Here is a 15,572-nt window from a genome sequence, read left to right as displayed (position 1 = left end):
ATAGATCCCTTGAACCAAATGAGGCTGGTGAGCTTACTGTAAATATCCATGTCAGAATAGATGTATAATCTCCACCCACCTGGCCTGATTGATAGCTCCTCTTTGCCGCTGATCTCCTCCCACCTGTCCCGGTTATGTTTTCCTCAGTGCACCGCCTCCCTGCTGCTGAAATCTTTACAGTACAAGCTGAGTCAGGCTGGGAGGGAAAAGACTAGCTCTCTCTCACTCGGAACACTCTTTGTAGCTGGACACATTTTAGAAGCAGAATTATACAGCTGTGGATTTTCAAAGTAAGTACACCAACTTTAGGTCCATTAGATACATTTTTACTAATGTTCGTAGCTAGAAAAATCTCGTGACAGATCCGCTTTAGGGTACCGGTAATGAAAATGTGATTACTAATTTTCAGTAAAAGTAGCCAGCACTACACATCTCATGTTCACTAAGTCTAAAAGTAACATTACACAGAAACTGAAGGCAAAAGTAACAAAAATTCAGCAAATATAACAACAGAATACATCATGCTCAATACATCTGGTTTCCAGTTCCCACCAATGATAAATTGAATACCTTGGGGATTTTGGCATATTTCCCATATCGTGTGTCCCGGATACTGGTCAGCTCGATAAATTCTATTTCCTGTAAAAGTGAATTAAACAAATTGAAACTAACTTAGAAGTGTCTTAAAGTTCTTTATTCTCTACTAGTATGCCAAATATTTTTTAAAAAACAAGAAACTGAGCTGGTTCTCATCATTCCCTCCTCCAGTGCTGCCTCTCGACACTGCCTGATCTCTGACAGGCTGCAGGGTTTACATCATATGACCACTGCAGCCAATCACTGAGATTGGACATTGTAGATGCTGTTTATTGTAGCTGCTGGGCTCAGTGATTGCCTGCAGCAGTTACACGCAAACTGTGGCAGCAGCGGAGAGATATGGCTGGAGCCGTAATTTCTATATGATTGGAGGATGGATTCTGTTTACAGATGCAGCATCTTAAAAGCATAATGACATGGTGTCTGCAGCAGTACGGCTTCACATTATGGGCAGGTTCACACACAGAAAAGAGCAACTAATTTTTTTCTCACCATTTACAGTTTCTTATATTACAGAATTGCAATGCATCTGTAAAAATTCGGTCAGCGAAAAAAAAAAAAATTGCTCATCTGCACAGCCTGGTTGAAAAGCAGAGGTCCGAGTGCAGTCCATTTATTTCACAAACAGTGCTTGGACCAAAAATATGATAGTGTGAAGAAGCCCATAATAAGATGTGAGAATGCAGGACACACTGAGCTAAACAGCAGAGCGCTCAGAGTAGACAGACTCCTGCATATTAGCATCACACAATGAGAGACACCAGCACGGCAGCGTTCCTCTCCTGCCAAAATGCAGAAGACGGTCTACTCTGAGCATTCTCATCTCACATTATGAGTGATGCGCGGTTGGAGAAGCTTTAACTCCAACTTAGAAGTTTCTCGGATTCAGTCAATGGCTGGTGAGAACAGACAAACACACTGGCTTATGAGTTCCAACATTCTCCAAATTCTCCAAAGAATTCTGGAGCTCTTGTTTATTTATACCCTTCATGAATATAGGTTTTCCACATATATATTTAGACAGTTTACTTGTCAGCTTACTCGCTATGAGCTGCTGGCAGTCAGTATTGGGGGGTTCAGTGGCTGGAGGACACATCTTGGAGGAGGACTTTTTTTTTTTTTTCTTCTCAAGCAAGATGGCGCCCGTGGTGCCTGCACAACGGCAGCTATTGGATCTCTATACAAACTGATCTCTGCTACTGCACAGGCACGGCAGGCACCATTTTCAAATTGAGTTTTTTTTTTCCTCTCGCAATTAAATAAGCAAAAGGGATTAAGTGCACAGTAACCATGAGATTTATGCTGCCGGCACCTGCCTGCAGATGCGTTTTTTTTCTTCAGTATGTACAAGTATTCATTATGCAATCTAGGGGGCAGGTCAGTGAGGGATCAGTGATCTGTCAGCAGTCTATATTATGAATAGCTAATCAGAGCGCCACATACATGAACCCCGCCTTAGGGCACGAGAATCTCATTAACACAAAACTACAAATAAAGATTAAAGAACAACCATAGGACAGATTTCATCAACCCAGGTATCATTACAACCAGTATAACGGCGCCGACCTGACACTGTGTGTAGGTTACTGTGTACAATCCTATTGATAGGTTCCCTTTAACCAGATTAACCCCATAGCTTCAGCTTAATAGTGGATTCATTTCTAGAATTCGCCCTTTTCTTACTTTCGACTCTGCAAAAACTCTTACTGTCTCACTTATTCATTCTCGTCTGGACTATTGTAACTCTCTACTAATCAGCCTCCCTCTTATCAAACTCTCCCCGCTCCAATCTGTCCTGAATGCTGCAGCCAGGCTCATATTCCTCACCAACCGTTACACCGATGCCTCTACCTTGTGCCAGTCATTACACTGGTTACCCATCCACTCCAGAATACAGTACAAAACTACTACCCTCATCCACAAAGCACTCCATGGCTCAGCACCACCCTACATCTCCTCTCTGGTCTCAGTCTACCACCCTACCCGTGTCCTCCGCTCCTCTAATGACCTTAGGTTAGCATCCTCAATAATCAGAACCTCCCACTCCCGTCTCCAAGACTTTACGCGTGCTGCGCCGATTCTTTGGAATGCACTACCCAGGTTAATACGATTAATCCCCAATCCCCACAGTTTTAAGCGTGCCCTAAAAACGCATTTGTTCGGACTGGCCTACCGCCTCAACGCATTAACCTAACTATCCCTGTGTTGCCCATTCAAAAAACTTAAATCATAATCAGGTTCCTCGCATCATGTTCTCATACGCATTATACAGTTAATAGCCCTCTGTGTCTGTACTGTTACATACTTAGGCAGTGAACTGGTTCATGCAGCTTTACATGAACACCCGAGCCTTACACTATGGCTGGTCCAAACAACAAAAGCAATTGTTACCATCCACCTCTCGTGTCTCCCCTTTTTCCTCATAGTTTGTAAGCTTGCGAGCAGGGCCCTCATTCCTCCTGGTATCTGTTTTGAACTGTGATTTTTGTTATGCTGTAATGTCTATTGTCTGTACAAGTCCCCTCTATAATGTAAAGTGCTGCGGAATATGTTGGTGCTATATAAATAAAACTATTATTGTTATTATTATTAATTATTATTATTTCCGGTGACTGGTTCCCTTTAAGAGCAGAACACTTAATGGAGACTACATTTCAGCATTATCACCCTTGGGTGCACGAACGCTCTCTAGGTGGCCCATCTGCAGACAGAATCCGTACTCCAATTATATAGATGAGGCGTGCAAATGCAGCCTGAAGAAAGCTAAGCAAGGGGTATAGGAAAATGGGGCACAATCAGCCACTGCTTGACAAGTTAAATATAATTTCAGAAAACTGTGCAACTTTTCAACCTTGTTTTTCCTAAGAGAAAGAGACCATGGACCGTGTACAGAGGCAAAGGATTACCGACTCCTAGACGGTGGCCTTTTGGTACCTCTATGAGGCTGCATAGTCTTACCCAGATTTTACCTATGTGGACAATTCAAGGCATACAGTGGAACATCAAGGACACATTTACTTCTTTGGGTACAAAACTACAAATCCATTGTATCTAGTCTATAAATATTTACACTAGATAGGTGATCTGCTCAGTAGGAGACAATATGGGGCCTGGTCAGATCTTACAAAGTGGGAATAAGGAGGGACACCATGAAGAAGCATAGGGGCTCTGTGCAAAAAACAAACATTTCTAACACCAGATGTTAGGGCCAGTATAATAATAAGGCAGTAAAATAACGTAGAATAATAAAATATGATAGAATAGTAAAATAATGTGTTAAGCTTCATTTAGATATCCTTTTGGTTGCATGCGGGAAAGAACAGACCATTGTTCATCAGTGTGCTGGATCTTATTTTCTTTTTCTATTTTTGGTCCTTGTGTCCACTCCTGCTATCAGTGTTGTATCCATTTCTTTCAAATGCAAAAAAAAAAATCTATATCTATTAAACAGGATATATGGGAATGAGACTTGGGCAACACTGGAAAATGTACAAAATGTAGTAGATAAGAATATCCTTACTTTGCTCTGGAAAGTCCAATACAGGTAATAACCCTTCAGGTCAACACGTAGAATAACTGGAGAAGCTGTCGACGTTTCCTGTAAGAATGAATAGAAATAAACTTTACATCATTTACATATTATATGACAGCCTGCCAATGTCCTGCGCATCTGTACGGTTTGGGCAGAATGGTGTACATTTCTCAAAAGAACAGCTGAAATCAAGTAAATAGTAATGACTTTAATTTTCTTTCAAATTACTTCATTCCTGAATTATCAGTTCCGTTCCAAACATTTAATAATTCTACATTATCTGTAATATAACTCTGATCCCGGTTGTTTCAGCAGGAGCCTGACTGTGTGTTACAGCTCGCACTCGTCGGTCAGCTCCTGAGCCTGTGCTATACAGCCCTTATAACTTCAGTGTATATGGTTGTGTGAAAAAGTGTATTTTTCCTCTTCTTTTGCACGTTTCTCACACTTAAATGTTGCAGATCACCAAACGCATTTAACTATTAGACAGAAATAACACAAGTAATCACAAAATGCAGTTTATAAATGAAGGTCTATATTATTAAGGCAAAAAGAAATCCAAACCTACAGGGCCCTGTGTGAAAAAGTGATTGCCCCCTAAACCTAATAACTTATTGGGCCACTCTTAGCAATAACTGCAATCAAACGTTTGCTATAACTGGCAATGAGTCTTTTACAACACTTTGGAGGAATTTTGCCCACTCATCTTTGCAGAATTGTTCTAATTCAGCCACATTGGAAGCTTTGTGAGCATGATTTGCCTTTTTAAGGTCATGCCACAACATCTCAATCAAAGTAAGGTCAGGTCTTTGACTAGGTCACTCCAAAGTCTTAATTTTGTTTGTTTTTTAAGCCATTTAGAGGTGGACTTGCTGGTGTGTTTTGGATCATTATCCTGCTGCATAAGTGCGCTTTAGCTTGAGGTCATGAACAAATGGCCGGACATTCTCCTTCAGGATTTTTTGGTAGACAGCAGAATTCATGGTTCCATTTATCACAGCATTTATCACAGCAAGTCTTCCAGGTCCTGAAGCAGCAAAACAGCCCCAGAACCTCAAACTATCACCACCATATTTTACTGTTGGTATGATGTTCCTTTTCTGAAATGCTGTTTTACTTCTACGCCAGATGTAATGGGACATACACTTTCCCAAAAGTTCAACTTTTGCCTTGTCAGTTCACAGACTATTCTCTCAAAAGTCTTGGGGATCATCAAGATGTTCTCTGGCAAAACTTTTGCTCAACAGTGGTTTTCGTCTTGGAACTCTGCCATGCAGGCCATTTTTGCCCAGTGTCTTTCTTATGGTGAAGTCATGACCAGTGACCTTAACTGAGGCAAATGAGGTCTACAATTCTTTGAATTTTGTTGTAGGTCTTTTGTGGCCTCTTGGATGAGTTGTCGCTGCGCTCTTGGGGTAATTTTGGTCGGCTGGTCACCCCTGGGAAGGTTCTCCACTGTTCCATATTTTGAACATTTGTGGATAATGGCTCTCACTGTGGTTCACTGGAGTCCCAAAGCTTTAGAAATGGCTTTACAACTTTTTCAAGATTGATAGATCGCAATTACTTTATAGTTTGTCCCAGACTTTCTTTGTATCGCGGCATGATGTCTAGATTTTGAGGATTTTTTGATCTTCTTTACTTTGTCAGGCAGGTCCTATTTAAGTGATTTATTGATTGAGAACAGGAGTGACAGTAATCAGGCCTGGGTGTGACTAGGGAATTTGAACTCAGCCTCCCAAAGATGTGATAAACCACAGTTAATTTAAAGGGCACCTGTCACCTTGTTTTTTCAGTATGAGATAAAAATACTGTTAAATAGGGCCTGAGCTGTGCATTACAATAGTGTATTTTGTGGACCCCGATTCCCCACCTATGCTGCCGAAATACGTTACCAAAGTAGTCGTTTTCGCCTGTCAATCAGGCTGGTCTGGTCAAAAGGGCGTGGTGTCTTCCCCCAGATCTTGCTTAGTTTTCCGTTGGTGGCGTAGTGGTGTGCGCATGCCCAAGGTCCCGAATCCACTGCACAGGGGAGTGAAAAGATCGCGATGTGCGGTATTTCATTGGTGATCTTCCTTTGGCCGCGCGTGCGCAGAAGCGGCGCTCTGCTGCCGCGGCTTCAGGAAAATGGCCACGGGATGCCGCACGTGCGCAGATGAAGATCGCGGCGGCCATTTTCCTGAAGTCGAGATGCGAACTTTGCTTCAGGAAAATGGCCGCCGCGATCTCCATCTGCGCACGCGCGGCATCCCGCGGCCATTTTCCTGAAGCCTCGGCCAGCAGAGCGCCGCTTCTGCGCACGCGCGGCCAAAGGAAGATGGCTGCGCCCACCGATCACCAATGAAATACCGCACATCGCGATCTTTTCACTCCCCTGTGCAGTGGATTCGGGACCTTGGGCATGCGCACACCACTACGCCACCAACGGAAAACTACGCAAGATCTGGGGGAAGACACCACGCCCATTTGACCAGACCAGCCTGATTGACAGGCGAAAACGACTACTTTGGTAACGTATTTTGGCAGCATAGGTGGGGAATCGGGGTCCACAAAATACACTATTGCAATGCACAGCTCAGGCCCTATTTAACAGTATTTTTATCTCATACGGAAAAAACGGGGTGACAGGTTCCCTTTAAATTTTAAGGTGGGGGGCAATCACATAGGGCACTGTAGGTTTGGATTTCTTTTTCCCTCTCTTAATAATAAAGACCTTCATTTAAAAACTGCTTTTTGTGGATACTTGTGTTATCTTTGTCTAATATTTACATTTCTTCTGTGATCTGAAACCTTTAAGTATAAGAAACATGCAAAAGAATAGGAAATCAAGAAGGGGCAAACACTTTTTCACACTGTATATGTCTGTGGTTGAGAAGGGGTTACTATCATAAGGTTTTTAGATGAGCATTACTGTGCCTATTCATTTCTTATGATATGTTTAATAAGATTATGTTTAATATGATATGTTTAATAATATGTATAATATGTAATATGTTTAAAGCAGACTTATAGAGTTAAAGGGATTTCTGAGTTACTTTATTTTTTTCATTTAAATAATAAATAATTTACCAATATAATTGCATATTTGAAAATCCAACAATGGCACATATATAATCCCTGCATTGGAGTCCTGAACATTTAAGGGATTGTCTTCCACAGCGCACAGCTTCTCGGCTTTCTGTTTGCTGGGGGTGGGGGAGGAGACTACTGGTGATTGACAGATCGGATCAGCGGCATTGGTGCACCTCTTGCCTAAACTGTGCACTGCCCCATGATGTAACCAGAGGCAGAATTGGAGGAGAATGGTGCCACTAAGGGTGATGGAATCTGTCAGTTTGAGTAGTGCTTAAAGGTTAAAGGCTTGCAAGTGCAGAACTCCATACATAGACTGGCCACTGCTAATAGACTTCAAAGGTGGTCGGTAGCCTAGGCAACAAGCAATAAACAATGCATTTAAAAATTCTTAAGAATGGAGAAGATTTTTAAAGACAAGTAAATTACAAAGTTGCTTGTTTTTACAGGACTAAAGGCAACTCTTTTTAAAGTTTTGCAAAGTGTAACAGCTTTTGATGCTGGATAGAATTGACAAAACAAAAAATAGCAAATGTGTTTACTTTTTTTGATGACAAGACTCCTTTAACATTCAGACACAGGCAAAAAGCTTCATCTCCAACCTTCTGGTGGGGTGTTTGAGGGGGCTGGCTGTTTGGCTCAGTTTATTATTGGCTAAGCCAGCCCACTTGGCTATTTTAGCATCAGCTGCTCCTATCTAGCATGTCACCATCAAAGAGAGGAGAGAAAGCTCCCTGCATATGGCAGAACATCACCGTAGACAGGCGAGGCTCTGCTTCTGGAACCACGAGTCATGGCATAGAAACAGTACATGTCAGAAAAGGAAAGTGTATTAGTAAGTTCCTTTATTTGTCATTTCCATTGTTACCATGCTAAGCCTACATAACAGTGCTTGTGCAATAGTAGGTTACACAACTTCATACCACTGCACAGTGCTCACATAATATAATGTCATCTCTGAAATAATGTGGCCGTACTGTGCACAAAGAATATCGCCATGCAGTACTGCAATAATACTGCCCGTTATGCACGTAAAGTACTCACATAGTATCATCATAGAGAATGGAAATAATACCTCCATCCAGTGCCCTACAGTTGTAGGAGGGGCAATGACTGGGCAATATCAGAGGTAGACAGTTGGTATTGATCACCCGGTTTGTGCTACCCCATCTGACAGCAGCATTATATAGTTGCAGAGACCCTGATTCCGGTGATTTCTGACTTACTTTACCTACTGCTGCAGTTGTAATAAAATCCCTGCTTTCTCTGCTGTTGATCCAGCAAAGCTTTGAATGCTGAGCCCTGTATAACCCCACCCACACCACTGATAGGCTACTTTCTGTGTATAACTCCGCCTGCACCACTGATTGGCAGCTTTCTGTGTACACTGTGTATTGACAGCTGCTAAACAGTGGTGGGGGTGTGGTTATACAGGGCAGGACTAGATGGCATGAGGCATATACAGTAGTCTTGTATTGATAATCTCTTGCTGATAAAACACTGAGTTTATGGAAACCAAAGCACACAGCCCAATAAGTAACACATTGCTGGAATCAGCATCTCTTTACGTGTTAACTTAGAGCAGGTGAATGATGACTTCATACAGACTCCAAAGTGCTCTTCCTTCACATCAATCATTAGAAGATGTCTCAATTTAATGTCAACTCTCAGCATAAGTTTCCAACATAGCAAAATTTTCCTTTTGAAAACAGAAAGGGGGTCAATTCTACACTTGGTCGTATTCCTGAGAGTCCTTCTTCAACGAATCCCTCCTACACCTCAGATTCAGTCCACTACTGTAAAGGAATGGTCCAGACCACACCACAGGCGTCTGAGTAGCCAACATCCCAAAATATGGGTCTACAAGGCAGTCTGTCATCTGCCAAATATGATGTAAACTATTTAAACGGTCATATGTTTATTATGCTTCATATGTAAATGAGGGCTCTCCAGTGCACCCTTTGGATCAAGGCATTGTTCCACCCAATCATTATGTTGCATCTCTATTAGCTTGACAGTGTGGGCACTCTCTCATACCTCTCACCCTTCTGGAGACCCCACTCACGAGCAGATGCTGAAAACACGTGCTCACGCTGGGGAAAATAAGAGCTACAATCAAGCTGTTGACTGACCACTGAGAGGCCAGAATGGTGCAGCAAGGAGCCCTCATTTACATATTAACCCTTTAATGATCAGAGGAATTTTTGTTTTTGCATTTTCGTTTCTTGCTCCCCTTCTTCCCAGTGCCATAACTTTTTTTATTTTTTGGTCAAAATTGCCATGTGAGGGCTTGTTTTTTGCGGGACAAGTTGTACATTTGAATGACACCATTGGTTTTAACATCGTGTACTGGAAAACGGGAAAAAAAATTCTAAGTGCTGTGAAATTGCAAAAAAAGTGCAATCCCACAGTTGACCTGTCATTGTAATTCTCCAGGTCACTATGAGTTCATAGACACCAAACATGTCTAAGTGCTTTTCTATTTAAGTGGTGAAAAAAAAATTCCAAAGTTTGTTAAAAAAAAAAAAGTGCCATTTTCTGATAACTGTAGTGTCTCCATTTTTCTTGATCTCTGGTCGGGTGAGGGCTTATTTTTTGCGTGCGCTGCTGAGCTGATGTTTTTAATGATACCATTTTGGTGCAGATACAAAATTTTGGTCGCCTGTTTCTGCATTTTAATGCAATGTTGCGGTGACCAAAATAACTTAATTCTGACATTGTGACTTTTTTTATCCTTACGCCTTTTAGTGATTGGATTAATTATTTTATTATATTGATAGATCGGGCAATTCTGAACGCGGCGATACCAAATATGTGTATGTTTGATTATTGTTTTATTTTGAATGGGTCGAAAAAGGGGGTGATTGGAACTTTTATTTTATTTTGTTATTATTTTTAAAAACTTTTTTTTTTTTACTTTATGCATGCTTCAATAGTGAGACATGGGAGACTAGAAGCTGAACTTGTCCGATTGGCTCTGCTGCACACAGGCGATGATCAGATCACCTGTATGTAGCAGAAATGCTCATTTACTTTGAGTGCTGACCACCGGGCGGCGCTCATAGCAATCTGGCTATGACAACCATAGAGGTCTTCTGGAGACTTCTGGTTGTCATGCCAACCCATCGGTGACCCACGATCATGTGACGGAGTCACCGATGGGCCAGACTTCCAGCGCGCTAGCCGAAAGCGCAAATTAAAAGCCGCTGTCAGAGAATGACAGCCGCATTTAACTAGTTAACAGCTGCGGGTGGATCATGATTCCCCCACAGTGAATTTGTCCATGGTACCCTCCACATGCACAGTACGATGACCCTATTGTACCCTTCCATCAATCCCCCTGTCAAAGTAAAGTCAACTTAAGGCCAGTTTCACACGTCCTGAGACTCCTGATATTTCCGGTACTGGAAAAACCAGTAGCAGAGATATCAGTGTCCGTGTGTACGTGTGTGTACTATGTGCGGCACACGTGTGGCCACCGTGTGCCGCATCAGTAGCACACAGACTGCCGCTGGGGAAGTAGCGCTACTGTAAGCGCTGTTCCCCTGCATGTGGTGCTGAAGCCGACTGTCATCCCTTCTCCCCTGCTCTGCCGGCAAGCAGTGCGAGCAGGGGAGAATGAATGAATGAGATGCGGGCACAGGCTCAGTAACTAGCGGTGATGTCATTGAGTCTGTGCTCGGTTGCCGGCATGAACTCCTGTGACCTCAGGACCGTGGAAGAATGCAAGTAATGAGGTCACTGTGACAGAGCTTGAACTGCCGTGATCTCATCACTTGCATTCTCCCACGGTCCTGAGGTCACAGGAGATCATGCATATCATTCATTCCCCAGTAGTTTACAGCTGGGCCGGTCGCATTATCACCGCTCCCGGTTGTAAACTGCCTTCATTCATTCATTCATTCATTCATTCATTCTCCTCTGCTCGCGCTGCTCGCCAGCAGAGCAGGGGAGAATGGATGAAGGCCAAATTCAGCACCACACGCAGGGGAACAGCGCTTCCCTGGCAGCCTTCCGTGGACAATGTGCACTGTTCTAAATGTGCACGTGTGTGGCACGTTTTGCGGCCCGTGTGTCCAGGCGAAGACAGACATGTCTGCGTGTTTTGCACACGGACACAAGGTCCGTGAAAACACCCTGACATGTGCATAGACACATTCATTTGAATGGGTCTACATGTGTCAGTGTACCGGAGACACGAACCTGCCTAGCACAGTATTATGCCCCAACTGTGACCCCCACACAGTCCTCTATACAGTATAATAGGCCTTCATACAGTATAATGGCCTCCACATCCCTTCACACAGTATGATGGCTTAATACAACCCTCCACACTGTATGGTGGGCTAGTGGGGCCATAAAGCAGTATAATAGCACCTACATAGTATGATGGACCCAAAACACTAGATAATTTCTTGCATACAGTATAATTGTCCCCACATAGCCCTGCAAATAGCCCCTAAACCACATAACCCTGCAAACAGTGTAATGGTCCCCACATAGCCCTGCAAACAATAAAATAGCTCCCTACCCCACAAAACCCTTCAAACAGTATAATTGCCCCCACATAAACCTGGAAACAGTATAATGGTCACCAAATAGCCCTGCAAACAGTATAATAGCCCCCACCCTACATAGGCATGCAAACAGTATAATTGCCCCCATATAAACCTGCTAACAGTATAATGGTCACTACATAGCCATGCAATCAGTATAATGGCTCCCACATAAACTTGCAAACAGTATAATTGTCCACACATAAACCTGAAAACAGTATAATTATCTCCACATAGCCCTGCAAACAGTATAATGGCGCCACATAGCCCTCTTAACAATATAATGTCCCCCCAATTAATGCCCCACATAGCTCTCCAAATAGTAATATTGCCCCCACATAGCCCTTCAAATGGTAGAATGGCCCCCCATAGACCTCCAAATAGTATGATGCCCTCTGCATAGCCCTTCAAATAGTAAAATGGCTCCCACATAGCCCTCCAAATAATATAATCTTCCCTCACATAGCCTTCCAATTGTATAATGGGCACCACATAGCCCTCCATATAGTATAATGGGCCCCACATTTCCTTTCTTTCAGCATAATGGAACCCACATTGAATTCAATATAGTACAATAAGCCCTGCATAGTTCTTCATGCAGTATAATGGGCCCCACAAAGTCCTCCATGCAATATAATGGCCCCCCACATATTCCTCCATATAGTATAAAAGGCCCCACATTGTCTTCCATATAGTATAATGTGTCTAACAATGTTCTCATTGATTTAAAAAAATACTCCCCTCTCCTCAATCTCCTGCTGTTCCAGTCTCTCTAGTGTGTGTTCTGAAGGTTTTCACTGTTTGGCACAGGCATGAAGTAGAGTAGAAACAGCATTGTGCCCGCATGGCTGAGACGTCAGATCTTACACGCAGTGAGAGAATGATGGAGGATGGTACGGATGGCTCCCTTCTCCATGATTACTTTCAACTGTATTGGCATCCAGGATGTTGATACAGTTGGAAAAGTCAGGCGGGGGGGGGGGGGGGGGGTTGGGTGCAAGGCAAGTACTGGCACTGGCACTGGGCCCCCCTGACTCACAGGTCCCATGCTTCTGGGTGACAGATTCCCTTTAACTTTTCCAGGCTGAGTGTAGTTTTCCCCAGGGTAGTGGCCTCCTGCCACCCAAGCTTCCCTTCAGTCTGACATCTCACATTGTCCAGCAAACTCTTCAGCATGGCCTAGTCTTCATCTTCATAGCCTGCATGGCTTCAGAAATGACCCGCACAGGGCTCTGCAAGCTGTTCCACCCTGTAGCTAAACTATCTAATCCTACTACTCTGAAATGGCAATGATGTCCTCTGAGCCTTGCATAATGGCCACACACCTCACATATGGCTCCACTGAAGGCTCACCAGGTGACACAATAAGCAGCGTCTTAAGCTTGTATAGATAGGAGAACTCTATATCAAAGAATCTAGAAAAATCAGTCCTGTTCATCTAGGAAAAATATAATAAATCAAAGAAATGTTTGAAGACTTTCTCTTTCCAAGACCTGCACATTGAACAAATCAATATTGGAAAGGGTTCTTTATAGTTAGAGCAGTGAAACTCTATGAAATGCCTAGTCACAAGGGTATTAACGGCAAGATACAATAACAGCATTAAAAGAGTGCTAGAAATGTATCTAGTGACAACTTTTGCAGTATTAAAAATTGATGTTCGTTTGATCAAGGGGAATCAATTGATTGACTATTGTTCAATAAGGGATTTATGCTTTTTGTTTAAATCAAACAGTTCAAAAAAAGAAGAGAAAAGAATCTTGAAATTGATAGAGTAGTGTCTTTTTTCTCAACCTCAGGTAACTAAATAAAAGTAATTTTCATTTTGGATTTTACTGTTTTAGGTCTCAGTCACCGAGCTTAGAGGAAGTGACCATGACGGGTGTCACCGATGTAGCAAAGTAAACAATCAGGACTTGCAAAGATAGCAACACTCCAATCCAGAATAGAGCAAGATCTCATATTCCTGGATGTGGCTTCCCAGAGCACAGAGTTTTTGCTTTCTAATTTGCTTGTATTTTCATAGCAAATTAGACTCAAATACTGAGATGACTGCTAAACAAACCACAATTTGTACCGACACATGCTAAAGATCTTCGGTACTGAACCCTTTCTTGCCAGACAAAGTCAATTAATGAGTAACTGTTAATTTTTATTTAATAAATCAATAATGTAGATGAAAATAAACAGCTTTGTAATATATCTCATCAGAGAAATCTGCTTATCTCTCCTCTTGGATTAATAGTTCATTCTCAATTCAAGGGTAAAATCTGTAAAATCTTTCATACAGATTTTTCCATAACTGAGATAAGAGATGGCAGTTAGTACCTTTAAAATTCTATGGAGGGAGGAGCTAGAGGTAGACACAGACATTCTACTGCAAATTAACCATAGAACTTTATGAGCACCAACTGCCCTCTCTTATCTCGGTAACGGGAGTCTCTGCATTTATTGAAGACAAATTTTACCTGTGAACTGAGGATTTTGAGAGCGAATAGTCAGTCCAGGAGTAGAATGAAGCTGCTTTTTCTAATATGAAATTTACACAGTTTCTTACTTTTGCATGTACTGCCGATTTATGAAAAACATACAACAAAAAGGCGATTACTCTTTAAGTACATGTTACATGTTCTTTATGTCGACTACACTGGTGGTACTAAAGGTTCCCGTATGCAGGTTAAAGTTTGCTGATTTCAGTAGATCTGGCTGACCTCCCGACTTACCACAAATTAAAAAGTTGTGGAAGAAATGTATAAGGCAGGTGTTGTTTAAAGGGAATCTGTGACGGGGTTGCCATGACAGCGTGGAGCCAGAAGACCGCAGCGTCTGATTGCTTCTACTCTGGTGCTGAGAAGAAGCCCTTTCCTTCATTTTAATGGTATATATTAGTTTTGGCAGAACAGGGGTTAATCGGCCATGTTGGGAAACTCTGAGTTCGCAGCTGAGATCAGTTAGCCACTCCCTACCCCTTTATAATCTTGGCTCTGATCCTTGTCAGAGCTAGTATTTGCTGCATGGCTAACGGAGGGAGAGGAGTTCATATGAGAAAGAGAGTTGGACGAGTTAGCTGTGACAGTTGCATGGTTTGTAAGCGTGGTAATTCCCTTCTCTACTTTTGCTTATTCTCCATCCTCCACTCCCCGATGCATTCCTCTGTTATATGTGAGTTAATATTTTGAATGCCCATAACCCTTGTTTATTTACCCTTGTTTGTCAGGTTGGTGTACTGCAGTGCACAATAGTGCCCCTCTTCCTGGGTGGGGGAATTTTGGAGACAAGGCAAGAGTGGTAGCCCTAGCATCTTCAACTTCAGAAGTATCACAGGAAATAGGGTGAGCTAGGGCGCCCCCTAGTATTAGGGACAGGGAAGGAGCCTCTGGTCCCAGGTCACCCAACAGCTGTGTCATGACAGAATCTGTCACCAGGTTTTTCATATGTGATCTGAAACCAGTATGATGTATGGAAAGTGACCCTGATTCCGGTGACATGACACTTACTGGTCTTCTTTCTGCAGTTTTAAGAATATCTTTGTTTTATATGGAGCAGATTTACCTTTTTTTTGATGGCTGAGCCCTGTGTAACACTAGCAAAACCAAAGAAATGAGCAGGAGCATAAGAAGGTATATGTGCAATGTGTAAGCGCACATTCACATTGCGTCCATTTCACAGACAAAACCCAAGCAAAAAGACAGAGTGAGCTTATAGTAGTGAGTAAATAAATAAATAGTAATAGTACATGTAAATTACATAGGGTACTTAGCTAACACTAATTTGACCAAAAAAGCATTAAGGCCATCACCCCAGGGTGCATTTTG

General features: G+C 42.4%; 1 protein-coding gene across 2 annotated transcripts in view; it reads right to left on the bottom strand.

Moving 5' to 3' along the window:
- PLCB2 (phospholipase C beta 2) overlaps nucleotides 1–15,572 on the bottom strand; it is a 185,863-nt gene that overhangs the window by 137,375 nt on the left and 32,916 nt on the right. For both annotated transcript variants that reach the window (XM_077260657.1, XM_077260658.1), the window contains exons 2-3: nucleotides 4,118–4,195; nucleotides 571–639 (exon numbers count right to left, since the gene is read on the bottom strand). In XM_077260657.1, the coding sequence (XP_077116772.1) occupies nucleotides 571–639; nucleotides 4,118–4,195 (147 nt within the window). The remainder of the gene's footprint in view (nucleotides 1–570; nucleotides 640–4,117; nucleotides 4,196–15,572) is intronic.

The sequence above is a fragment of the Ranitomeya variabilis genome, chromosome 1, assembly GCF_051348905.1.
Source record: "Ranitomeya variabilis isolate aRanVar5 chromosome 1, aRanVar5.hap1, whole genome shotgun sequence".
In the NCBI taxonomy this organism is placed as follows: Eukaryota; Metazoa; Chordata; class Amphibia; order Anura; family Dendrobatidae; genus Ranitomeya; species Ranitomeya variabilis.
The sequence above is the reverse complement of the archived record's forward strand: the minus strand, read 5'-3'. Positions and strand labels throughout refer to the sequence as shown.